The sequence below is a fragment of the Magallana gigas genome, chromosome 4, assembly GCF_963853765.1.
Source record: "Magallana gigas chromosome 4, xbMagGiga1.1, whole genome shotgun sequence".
NCBI classification, from domain to species: Eukaryota; Metazoa; Mollusca; class Bivalvia; order Ostreida; family Ostreidae; genus Magallana; species Magallana gigas.
Window position 1 is genome coordinate 47,881,571 of NC_088856.1, and position 13,965 is coordinate 47,895,535.

At 33.0% G+C, this 13,965-nt stretch overlaps 1 protein-coding gene across 1 annotated transcript; it reads right to left on the reverse strand.

Moving 5' to 3' along the window:
* Nucleotides 1-6,910: 6,910 nt before the first annotated feature.
* On the reverse strand, nt 6,911-13,700 carry LOC109620440 (protein TANC2). The gene is made up of 2 exons (XM_066082652.1): nt 13,058-13,700; nt 6,911-12,426 (listed from the first exon to the last, which is right to left on the reverse strand). Exons 1-2 carry the CDS (start codon nt 13,335-13,337, stop codon nt 11,540-11,542), a joined length of 1,167 nt encoding a protein of 388 aa, XP_065938724.1. The 5' UTR covers nt 13,338-13,700; the 3' UTR covers nt 6,911-11,539.
* Nucleotides 13,701-13,965: the final 265 nt, after the last annotated feature.

Genomic DNA, 13,965 nt, shown 5'->3' on the forward strand with positions numbered 1-13,965 from the left:
TTGTACAGCTGATTAAGCATTGATTTAATTATACGATAGAGTAAAAGGTACTCATATTATAATCAAATGTTACATGTTTGCGGTAGGTGCTAGCACGATAAATGAATGTCCTGAATTGTCCTAAATTGAGGCATTTGATGATTATTTGAAAGAATATTCAATATTGAGTTTTAAACAACTTAAGATTAGATTCTATCGGTCACATATTAATCACTCTGCAGTTTTTCTAATACATGGTTGTTCGTTTGAGTGTGGAAGCGAACTCATTGCTGCGTGCCCCCCCCCCCCCTCCTCCCGCCCCGCTGACAAGTGCTCGCGATGTATTTTTTTTAAATTGGCGAAAAGATATCCAGATATGTCGAAAATCATTTTTGGCGACTTCTTCTTATGTGTAACATTTTCTCCTCAACGTGTTTCACTTTCCCACCCGTTTGTTTATTCGGTCAGTCTGTGTTAATTCAATCGCCACATGCGACCGAAAATCTTGTGTCGCTTTAGCACACACAACTCAGAACATTTGTAATTGAGTAACAGTTGGACGGTGCTTTTATTAACAATAAGACTATTATTCGAAGTCAATCATCTTCACATTAAAGATGTGAAATTCTTACCTGAGAATGTGGCTAATAAATCAACCTGTTGACCACGCTAAACTTCTGTATGAACAGAATAATTCATAATATATTATAATTGAAAGTTGGAAGTCAAACTTTGACACATTGAGGAGAAAATGTTACAACCTTTTAATTGAAGTTGTGTATTATGAGGTTGTAATGCAACTTAATTTACTTACAAGGTTAGCTACAGCCAGCTAGTAGAATACTAATTTACGGTGAACAATGAATACCCAATATATCAAAATACAAGATAAATAGTTTCCAGAACTATAATACTATGCATGTGTAAATGAAGGTTGCACCCTCATTTGTATAGCTGTAGGTGAGGAGGTAAAGGTGTATCAATATACATACAATGTATGACTGCACATACGGATTCCGGACCGTGGCTACAGACGATACACATGATAGTATTTTAATACATCAATGCGCAGTTTGATCTAAAAACTGACCAGTTTCATAACTTCTTCGAATTTCTCTAACACGGACTGTTTAATTCCTTCCCAGAATTCCAATTTACGCAAGCGCAATTGAAGTTTTTATTTTCAATTTTATAAATCAACCCACTGACATAAAAATAAGGATTTTACATATTATTACATAGTTTAGAGATGTGATATTCATTTCTGTAAACAAGGTATTCACGTTACATAGCGGTGTCTCTATGAAACAGCACCATCTGGTGTACAATTTAGATGCTCGCTTTTGCATAAATTCTCCCGCTGATCTTTTTTTTTTTAGCTTGTTATATATTATTTTGAATGTCCAAGTCTACTCGTATCATTAAATAATATCAGACGACACACGTTTCCCTATAGAAAAGTTCAGAGATGCCATCAATTTTGACTAATAACTAAATTTTGTCAGCACGTAACTTTTCTAAACTTGCACATAGTCTTCAAAAATTTAGAAAGATTTAAATAAAGAAGTTATCTTAGAGAAAAGGTTACGTGTTTTGTAGGCGTATTCGGTTTAAAAAAAAATACAATTCCTGACATGAATCATGAGTACATACTGTTTATAACAATGCTTGCTACCCTTTGAAAATTTTAACTCGCCATTTAACATCTCATTTTTAAAGAATTTTTGAAACGATTATATAAACTGTGTTCGACAAATAGTTTTCCTAAAATATTTTCTTCCTTTCTTTTTCAAAACATGTTTTATATACAGGCTTTCAATCACAACACGTTTTTATAACAAAAGCAGAACTGAAAGTTTAGTCATTATGATCGTTTGACACCATATCACATATATTTTCAACCCGCAGCAACAACGGAAGACCTACTCGTGGCTTTGCCACGAGCTCTGCTCTAGTTTTTCTTCTTCTTTTTCTTCTAGACGTTTCTTTAAACTGTAATATCTCGCTTGTTTGTCATTAGATTTTATTCAAATTTTCAGGATTTATTGTAAATGACAATAGCTTACTATAGCAAAAAATATGGTGAAATCGCTACTTTCGGTTATGAGTTATTCCCCTTTGAATATTTTTGTAGTGGGTCTCGTGTACCTGCAAAGACTCCGAGTTGATCCGTAGCAAGAAGTTTTAATTTACAAATCTTTAATGTAGACATCTTGAACGTTGTCCTCCTAGTTTTATATGTTTGATTAACACACGTATACTGCTTAAAAAATTACATCGGAATTTATGTTTCAAAAAATGTTAAATTTTGCCTGTATCTTTGCTCAATAACTTTTTAGTTGTAAATTTTTTCTAGACACATATAGAATAAAAGTTGTGCAGAATATTAAGAGCTTTCATTTGATACCTTAAAAAAGGGGCTAGCCCCTAAAATGAGGGGTCTAGATCCCTTAAAAGTCTTTGCTTCATAACTCTTAAACGGTAAATTTTTCGATACGGGCGTCGCTGCAAAAAATGTTGTTTGTGACTTTATTGATCTCATAAAACTGTTTTTGTGTTCGTGTATTGCATAATATGAGGGTAAAAAGTAAAACGTGTTGACCAGTACACGCGGCAATTTGGCCAAGTTAACGAAACTCTCCCTCGCCCGCGGTCACCGTGGTCGCGGCTGGGCTACCTAGCGGTGAGCGGTTATCTAATACACGAGAGTTGCGTCTCTCATAAATTAGTTTTTTTAGACGCGAACTCAAAAATTGTTTTAGTTTTGATTACACATAAAAGTTTATGGACTAAAAGATTTGGTGTCAATTAAGAAATCGTTCAGTTAATTAATAAAAGCAATGTCATTCTCAATCTAAAGCAATATCAGACATAGATCAATTGTGGGTTTTAAGTTTAAAATAAAGAATTTCTATATGATAGAATATGGTTATTATACTGCAAACTTTTCAAATCTTCCTGGGTTCTGAGCTGTGCGTGTCTGTGCGTTGTACCTTTACGTAATCTTTCTTTCGTCCACGGCCGAGAAGATCAGCCATGGCTGCACTACTAGCGGTATGCGATTATCTAATACACCGGATTCGCACACCGCGACGCACACTTAGATGAAGATGAATGTGTTTGAGTTTATATAGCCGTAAATACAAGAACTGTTTTAATTTTATATTATAAAAGTTTGTCCATCTTGTATTTATTTAATTAAACATTTGAGTGTAACTGAATATTAATGAAAGATATTACTCCAAATCGGAAACATAGTCAGACATAAATTAATAGTTGGTTTGTTTATCTAATAAAATTTCCCCCCCCCCCCAAATATGAAATGATGATCATCCCTCGCACATGGCCGAGGAGATCCAGCACGATCCAGTTCTTCTACATGTACCTTATCACGCGTTCATGTTTCATATTTTGCACGGACAGAACTCTATTTTATTACGTTTTCAACTATTATATAGATTTATGACAAAAATAAATGAATTTATTTTACTTGTACAGTTGATTAAGCATTGATTTAATTAAAGGATAGCGTACAAGGTAGTTTAAAAATCAAATCAAATTATAATCAAAGTTCCATGTTACATGTTTGCGGTAGGTGCTAGCACGATAAAAGAATGTCCTGAATTGAGGCATTTGATGATTATTTAAAAGAATATTATAGATTAGATTCTATCAGTCACATATTAATCACTCTGTAGATTTTCTACATGGTTGTTCGTTTCAGTGTGGAAGCGAACTCAGTGCTGCGTTCCCCCCTCCTCCCGCCCCTCTGACAAGTGCTCGCGCTGGATTTTTTTTAAAAATTGGCGAAAAGATATCCAGATCTGTCGAAAATAATTGTTGGTGACTTCTTGTTATGTGTAACATTTTCTCCTCAACGTGTTTAATTTCCCACCCGTGTGTTTATTCGGTCAGTCTGTGTTAATTCAATCGCCACGTGCATCCGAAGATCTTGTGTCGCTTCAGCGCACACAACTCAGAACATATGTAATTGAGTAACAGTTGGAAGGGTGCTTTTATAAACAATAAGACTATTATTCGAAGTCAATCATCTTCACATTAAAGACCTAAGAATGTGGCTAATAAATTAACATGTTGAACACGCTAAACTTTTATAGTTATGAACATAATAATTCATAATATATTATAATTAAAAGTTTGAAGACAAAGAAAATTTGTTCTTCGGAAATACGACTACATTAAGCAATGCAGTCGATCACCATAGAAATCATCAAAGTACTGCAACTGTCGACAGATTTCTTATTTCTTTGAAAGACCATGATAATTCACTTGACTTGCAGACTATAATATAGCGACATATCTGCCTCCCAAAAATATATGCGCTTCTCAAAGTTACACTAAGTGAGATAGATGTGCGTTATTGGGAATTTTATTAATTGCTAATTGTATGGAAATTGATTAAAAAAATTTTTTAATTGAAGTTGTGTATTATGAGGTTGTAATGCAACTTAATTTACTTACAAGGTTAGCTACAGCCAGTGGAATATATGTGGCTTTTATGTGAACAATGAATACCCAATATATTAAAATACAAGATTATATATAGTTTCCAGAACTATAATACAAATATGCTTGTGTATATGAAGGTTGCACCCTCATTTGTATGGCTGTAGGTGAGGAGGTATAGGTGTATCGATGTACTTACAATGTATGACTGCACATACGGATTCGGGACCATGGCTACAGACGATACCAATGATAGTCTTTTAATACATCAATGCACAGTTTGATATAGAAACTGACCAGTTTCATAACTTCTTCGAATTTCTCTAACACGGACTGTCTAATTCCTTCCCAGAATTCCAATTTACGCAAGCACAATTGAAGTTTTTTTTTAAATTTAATTAGTCAACCCACTGACATAAAAATAAGGATTTTGCATATCATTAAATCGTCGAGAGAAGTAATATTCATTTCTGTAAATAAGGTTATTTAATTCACATTACATAGCGGTGTCCCTATGAAACAGCACCATCTGGTGTAAAATTTAGATGCTCGCTTTTGCATAAATTCTCCCGCTCATCTTTTTTTAGCTGATTATATATTATTTTGAATGTCCAACTCTACTCGTATCATTAAATAATATCAGACGACACACATTTTCCTGTAGAAAATCTCAAAGATGTCATCAATTTTGACAAATTACTAAATTTTGTCAGCACGTAACAATTCTAAACTTGCAAATAGTCTTCAAAAATTTAGAAAGATTTAAATAAACAAGTTATCTTAGAGAAAAGGTTACGTGTTTTGTAGGCGGGTTAGGTTTAAAAAAAAAAAAACTACAATTCCTGACATGAATCATGAGTACATACTGTTTATAACAATGCTTGCTACCCTTTGAAAATTTAACTCGCCATTAAACTTCTCACTTTTTATAGAATTTTTGAAACGATTACACAGATTGTGTTCGACAAATAGTTTTCCAAAAACTTTTTCTTCCTGTCTTGTTCAAAACACATTTTATATACAGGTTTTCAATCACGACATGTTTTTATAACAAAAGCGGAACTGAAAGTTTAGTCGTTATAATCGTTTGACACCATATCACATATATTTTTAACCCGCAGCAACAACGGAAGACCTACTCGTGGCTTTGCCACGAGCTCTGCTCTAGTTTTTTATCCTTTACACTTGCAAATCGCTTCACCAACTTCTACACTTGCAAATCGTTTCACCCAGTCTTAAATTCGCCCAGACACAATAAAATATAGATGTTCTTTCTTATTAAGACAGGTTTTGAAAATTGTTCTGAATTCGCCCTGCGAAATGAAACGGGTGAATATTTCCCAGTATACAGTATAAAAAGTGTGCTTGACTTATAGATAAAATAAATTTGTACTATGAATATTGCAAAACTCGTTACAGTTCCAACAATGAACAATATTTAGTACATATAACAACATAGTCCGAAATATCTGACGTTTTTCTGGCTTTTTTAACGATTTTTATATTTACTTGCCAGGAAAACGTCAGAATCGGCGCCATTACGAAAACTGGAAATTTCGCGGCCTCCAACTGGAGGCGGCATTCTCGGCCCGATTTTAAATACTTGCGAATCGTATCAAATATTTAACTCACAACTTAACAATAAAAAAATGACTTTACTACTCACTCATATCGCTCAAAATTAAATATGACTCCGTATTTTGATAATAGAAGCACACAATTACAGTCAACCGTATTTTCGCTGTCTTTTGAGATAACGAGTCACGTGACTCAAATCGCAATCAAAACAAAGCTCGACAGTTCGATAAAAATGTGTTGAACAGACGCTTTGTAGAGTAAACAAACCCATTAAAGCGATATGAGTGAGTAGTAAAGTCATTTTTTTATTGTTAAGTTGTGAGTTAAATATTTGATACGATTCGCAAGTATTTAAAATCGGGCCGAGAATGCCGCCTCCGTTTGGAGGCGGCGTAATTTCCAGTTTTCGTAATGGCGCCGGTTCTGACGTTTTCCTGGCAAGTAAATATCAAAATCGTTAAAAAAAGCCAGAAAAACGTCAGATATTTCGGACTAATAACAACATAAATGTGATATCATTGTTCAACGTTTAATGGCTGCAGTAAGTAACAAAAGTTCTTGATGTATTGGTTTATTCTTTTAAAAAATCGAAAACTAATTCACACACAACATTAATTAATAAATCGACATGATATGCACATTGAAAGACATTAATACAGATAACTGCTCAGTCTAACGCAAAAGGAAATGTTGTCATCAAGACATCGCAAAAGTAGTAAAAATATCAAATCATAATAACAATGAACAATACTAATGAAGCAGTTTTGTTCAACACATCATTTAAAAAACAGAACTTTAAACAAAAGCAGTGTCAAGATTGTCTTAGAGAGGCATATTTGCATAAATTATTATCAAATTCGTTTATATGTGTGTGTGGGGGGGGGGGGGGGGGGGTGGGTCATACAAAAATTACAAATGAATAAAATGTAAAACAAACTGTAGGTTTTCGATAACAATAACTTCACGGATATATTTTTAATTAATCAATCAAAAAATCCAACGTTTATAACAAAAAAAGAACCAATAAAAAGCTCAAGATACAGAGAAGATAATTGCCTGGTATACATATATCTCCACAATATATCAATAAGTAAATATAAATGTACATCATGCTCAAATGTCTTCATCTACCCATATTATTTTAAAAACAGTAATATTAATTTTGAAAAGGTCTTTTAAAAGGCTTATCTCTCTAATAAAAATGGTTATTAAGAATTTGATTTTTTTTTCAACCCTAGTTCATCTAAACAAAAAAAAAGTAAAACAATGCAATGGATTAAAAATGTAAAATGATCATTGTCTAACTAACAAGAAGTGAATTTTCATCCATTTACATAAACACGTTGTAATGAATGATACATAATAGTAATCTGTAATCTTCATTTTAAAATCATTCCAATCTACTTAACAAAAAGGAGATAATCAAGTGTAAAGTCTTGCAGGTGTTATAACCAAAACTGCAGTGTTCTGAAAATTCTGAAACTTCCTCATTTAAACTATTTTCTAGGTTTGATTATAGGTTTGAATTTTAAAAAGTCAAAACTGTTTAATATAAACCTCTTTAAGTTTTTCTTTATTTTTTATTTTTGTTCAATTACACAGTGCAATATTCTATCAACATTCGAAGTGAGGTTTTTCATAGTGAATTATTGTTTTCTAAGAGATGTCTCATACCACCTTAAGTTAAATTTTCATACATAGACAAAGGAAGGCTATGAGATAATAACGTCTGTTTCTCCTTTTCAGAATAAAACTCGTCTTGTTTTATTTTTGATTTTGGAAATCTTATCCATGATAGGATTTCAGGCACGTCCGAAGTGAGAATATACCGTGTCATAGTTCGAAAGGGATTAGCAAACGGAGAATTGAGTTCATTCCAGTAGTTATATTTTGGATTATTATGAAAGAAAGGGGCGGATCCGTATGCGTTCATAATTTGAATGATTTCCATTGTATTCTTTTGCGCTAAATCAGGAAGTTCTATAATAAATCTGTGATAAATCAAATAAACCAAAGGAAAATACATCACTAACACTGACTCTATTTTATGATTGACATATTTTCTTTGTTTGTTCAAAAAAGCAATGTACTCTAAACAATGCCGGCTGTTTGAATGATCGGCTAAATATAAACATCCGTTGTAGACAAATGTATCTGCCTTATAGTATTTTGCAACAGGTAAGAATACATTATTATATTTATTATAATGACAGGTTGTGCGAATATGCTGAAAGTAATTGATAAAATCAAATGGTTGTTTCAGGCCATGATCAACGTATTTTTGTATGTCTTTGAGAGAAAATATTTGGAAAATTAAATTCCAATCCACCTGATACAATTTAGATATTAGGCTGCATATTTCATTTTGTAGACTGGCCAATAGTACGAACTTCTTAAGCGACATTCTGTTAAATTTATGCACAAACTGAATACATGCCCAAGCTTTGGAATGTTTTGGAAATACAAATGTACGAAAATCCATTACTGTTTTGAAAAAAAGTGCCCCAAAATGATTTTTATTAAAACTAGTCATGTCTAAATGTTCTTGATAAGGCGAAAAATGGTTAAAAAAGTAAGCTAGTTGAACTGGGGCAATTTGATATATATTTTTACAATTCAATATTTCTTCCTTTTTAAGAATATCATAAACAGACAGAAAACCCTTTGCTCCTAAAGTGTGATAATCGCTGAGTTCCGCTGTATTTTGTTTACAATGGGAAGAAAATATTAGCTTATATGACGATTGCATAATAACTTGCAAAGCTCCAGGATGTGAATATGGCGTAGTACCTGGAAATATTAAACGCACGTTTGAAGCACCTATATATGTTAATTTAGGTGATATATAATTAAACTTTGGTGTAATACATGGTGCGATTTTATGTACAATATCAGCAATATCAAAATCGACAGGTTTTCTAATACCTGTTCTGAGCAGAGGAAAAATATTTCCTCCTTTTATAGCAGCTTCCAAAAGATTGATCTGGGTACATTTCCTGAGTATTATATTTACCATATCGTAAAACTGTGTTCCATTCCATGTCACATACATTGGCCAGAATTTTCCCTGACTGTCGTAAAACATATACCATAGATAGCCAAACTGTTTCCTACTCTCACATGCATACTTCATAAGGTCTGGCAGAAATGTTGAAGACAATATCAAGTTCGGGTGTATTGATTTTTTAAATAATAGAGCAAAAAACGATTGCACTTTTGTTTTACTGATTGATTTATATATATTTGGTAAAAGAACTTTTATCATGTGAATAACGTAAAAACGGTTCTTCATCAACGCTCCATGCATAAGTGACAAAATATTTTTTTTCCGTAAAAGATTAGTTCCTTTTAAATCTGTTAATGCTTTAAATGCAAATATTTCAAAGTCGTCTAAAATTTCCAAACGTAGATCGGAACACCCCGGTATTCTAAACAAATCATCAGAGTTGCAATTGTAAGGCAGTTGTAGGGTAAACTTCCCTAATGTTGGCTGTAGAGAAGGCATATATTTAAAGAGAATGTCCAATACAGATGAATTAAACTTGTCCCTAATCATATAGTGATCAGGTTTAAAAGTGAGATTCCAGTAATCACTCTCTATCAGTAAAGTATTTCCAGACATGGCAGCATAATGCAATGGTGTTCGACCATCAAAATCTTGCTCACTTATTAGTTTGTCATAACTTTCATTGAATATATCAGACAAGAAAATTTCTAATTGTGGCATATCGTCTACTGCGTGCATGGCAAAATAATGTAAAAAATTCTTATTACTGTAGTCCTTGATATCTATTGGAATTTCTTTGAATTTCATGAATAAATATATTGGAAGAACATTAAAGCAAAGAGCAGCAACGTGAGCAGGTGTCGATCCATTACGGGTTTTGTCCAATGTATGTGACGCTAGCGTGATAAAAGGTTCACCTTCTATGCGAAAATTGCAAAAGGCATGGTGGATTGGTGTAGCTCCATTATTATCCGTTAACTTCCATACATAATCATATTTCGTTTTTTTGCTTACATATGTAAACATATCTGATGACGAGTGAATAGCAAACATATGCCAAAACGATAATTCATTTTTGCAAAATCTATCATCAACGACATCTCCATCATAATTTGTAAACCGTTTCTTCATATTATGTCGAACCATGCATGTATCATTTAAAGGTAACCCTGATTGAAGAAAATAATAAGTAACATCTTGACTGTCAAAAACCACAGCTGTAATAGGGGAGGTCATCCCTCTAGCACTTATACACTTCAAAGCATTTCTTTTTTGGTCAACTAGAATTTTAACAACTTCTAAATGGTTGTTTTGAACTGCAATATCTAAAGCAGATTCGCAAAAGTATAAATGTCTATCATCTCTTAAAACAAAATGTTTGTAATCCCGTTCGTATGGTAAATATGGGATTGGTATGTTAGTGTGAAGTCTGTCTTTCCCTTTTGGGATCCAATGAATAAAATTTGAGCAAGGTACACAACTGTCAACAGCATTTATAGAGAGTAGAAACTTTACAACACGAACATGACCATTTTTTGCACCGAGATAGAGGGCCTGATCAAAGCTTGAAGTCCAGTTACACAATTTCGATGATATAATAATTTTAAGTATGTGCACGTGAGCATGCTCAGAAGCGAGATGGAACGAATTGAGTCCAAGGGAGTTTTCATGACAAAGATTGATTTTATACTGTATTAATAGTTTTAAAACATTTGCGTGACCATTTTGGGAAGCAATGTTTGCAAGGTTGTATCCACAAAATACCTTGTATTTACAAAAATATATAGGGTTCTTGACAAGTTTAAGTTGAAGAAAAACAGGCGGGGGTCTTTGATAGTGTATATCAGACCCATGTTTAATCAAAGCGGCCAGGGCGTTTTCATTACCATACGCAGAAGCAATGAAAGATGCAGTTGATCCCCCTGGGTCTCTCGTATCAATATTTAAATGAGGCATTGAACGAATTGCTATAAACATAGAGTCGTAAGAATTCAAAGATGCCGCAATGTAATGCATCAGAAAAGAGTATTTATTTTTATTAATGCGATTATGAACCAACTTGATTAATTTGTTTCTTAAAGATTTGTCTTCAGAACAAGTCACGTGTCGGAATATGTCCTTTAACAATGTCATACTAACGTTAATAGCATGCTCTTTCTCAAGATTAGCTAACCAAAATTTGGCAATAAGTCCATGTCCATTTTGCTGATAAATGTAAAAATCATTTTCAATATTATCTTGTCTTGAGAAAAAATCTGCAATTCGTTTGTTGGTAAAAACTACCCTACCAGATGATATTTGTATAAAATGGGATAATTCATTCAACAGTAAACGGGAAAGATACTTTCTTCGCTCCGGGTCATCAACATTCAATACCTCATAAAGTAAAGATTCCTCGATAGATCCATGTGATGCACATAGTATTTCTATTACAGATCGCACATCTTTGAATATATTTTCTGTTTTACTAAATATTCTTAAAACATTTAAATGATATATATGATCCATTTAAGACGGAAATGCGTTTATATTGCCCACTCTTACCCAAAAATCAAATGCATGAGTTAAAACCAAAAAATTGCCATCTACTAGGTCTGCTAGTTTCTCTAAAGTTTCGTCTAAGTTTGAACTAGACAATAATGATTGATACTGTTCATTGACAAAATTATTTTTAAGTCTTTGGCTTATATACTTTTTTATATCGCCTAAACTTTTCTCCCAAAATAAAGGTGTCTGATAGAGAGAAATCCCTGGTGGGAGGTTTACTCTGATAGATGATATATTTCGAGAAGTAAACAAAAATTTTATATTGGGGGGCAAAAGATGAATTTTCTGATTCAACAAGGTAAAAATATTTCTAGGACCAATGTCAATGCATTCATCCAAGGCATCAATAATCATAATTATAATATTTTGATTTGATTTTGATTTCTGAAGTGGATACAAAATAGTATGATCAAAACATCCATTAGGATCCTGAATGCATTGTGAATTGGTCAGATATTTAGATGCCATGTTTTCTGTATTTAAAATGTTTCCCAATTCCGGAAATTGTTCTGCAAGTTTCCCTGCCATATTACGTACAAAGATTCCTGGACTAAGAGTTAAATTTGAATCATATCGACACATATGGATTCCAACTGTTTTTTCATAAATTGGATATGCTGACAAAATTTTATCATGGCTACAAGCAATGTGTGAAATTAGTGCTGATTTACCAAATCCTAGTTCTGCTGCAACCAAGAGTCCTCTGCGATCAGTATGTAGTAGTTCGTATGCTATATCTTCAGTCATCCACTCTCTTCCTACAAAATCCTTATGAGCACCGATATATGATTTAAAGTTCAAATCACTTTTCCATGGAAATATAAAGTCCATAGTCTTGCAAACTGAAACTAAATCAAATCATTTTATTTAGATGACTGCAAAAATTAATACCTTTAAATCTAAAAAACATTAAATTTTAAATACATTGTTGTTTTGTAATTCTCTTAAAATTATTTCATTAACTTGAACATTTTTTTCAGTGAACAAAGAAAAACACTTACTCTTTGGTAAAGTGCCCATAAATACATATATGCAAGAAAGGCAACTGTTTTTCAAATAGTGTATGCTATACGCTCTGAGTAACCATTGTCTATACTTCATCTTGTAACAAGAGTTTAGTGTTTTTGTTTTTTGGCTGAATGACAAATTTCGTGTGATTCTTTGTATCCATTTCTCACTGTTTTATATGAGCATCTAAAATAAAGTGGGGAGGGCAGTGTCATGTTGTAAATTTTGAATTTACTGGGTGGGTGTAAATACAAAATTTACAACATGACAGCAGTTTGATACTTTTAAAAAGGACAATTACATGGACAGTCTTTTTTTTGTTTGTATGTTTTGTTTGTTTTTGTTTTTGTTTTTTGTTTTTTTGGTGTTTTTTTTGGTGTTTTTTTTTTTTTTTTTGGGGGGGGGGGGGTTAATATGGTTTTAAATGGAAATGCTTTAAAAAATACATCTAAGCTTCAACTGTTGAATTACCTTTCTCTGATTTGAAACCATTATTCGTACTCCTTGGGATTTCAATAAAATGGTAGCATAACAAGAGCACCAGCAGTATCAGGTCAAATCTCCTGTGTAATGGGCGGGTTAAAGGTTTGCTTTTAATGTTCGATATTAGTTCATTGGCCTTCTCCACAACAATCATTGGTTCATTGTGATATAGCATTATGAAGGGTTGCAGTATCGATCTAGTGTCCGTTATATCATTGTACTGTACTCGTCGACTAGAATCTTTTAGGGTACATACACGTTTATACATTTCTTTACACTTCTTGTCGTTCCGAAATATTGGTTGACTCAAAAGAGTAGATAATCTATCTAGACAGTATTTTATATCCTTTTCATCTACTGAAAAAGACGAATTATGTGCAAAAAATCGTTTCTAAATTTACGAATATCTTTGAGAAGTCCTTTTTTCTTTCCAAAGGCAAAGTAAGAACAGTTTTCAAATAATGAAATAATATCGATGAAATCGTCCGTAATCGATTTTTTCGTCTGTTTACATTTATGAACAAAGATATTGGCGATCTGATTTACCGTAGACGAGTTACGGCAGTCCATCCAGTCTCTCGAGTCAAAAACGTTCCATTCAACTCGATTTACGTGTCCCGGGTAAACCAAAAATAAACTTCGTACATGTGCTGCACCACTTTTTAAACTTTGACCCGTGTATTGCAGTGCAGTTGTCGATACAAGGTTGCATTTCATGGCACTTGTTATAGATCTTCTCATACAAATCTTTCATGGAACGTTTCACAATACCCTCCAAACCTTCTGTAGTAAACCTCATCGCATTAATGAGCGTGAAATAATTGTTATGTTTCTCATCATAGGCATGGTCCTCTCTCGATGGAATCGCCATTTTGAAGTGTCAATGAAAAGAAAAA

Bases quoted from the DNA above. Each gene is read 5' to 3' on its own strand.
- LOC109620440 (XM_066082652.1), bottom strand. From the start codon at position 13,337: ATGTATAAACGTGTATGTACCCTAAAAGATTCTAGTCGACGAGTACAG. The intron at 12,427-13,057 runs GTAATTCAACAG...GATTTGATTTAG, and splicing joins TGGTTTCAAATCAGAGAAAG to TTTCAGTTTGCAAGACTATG.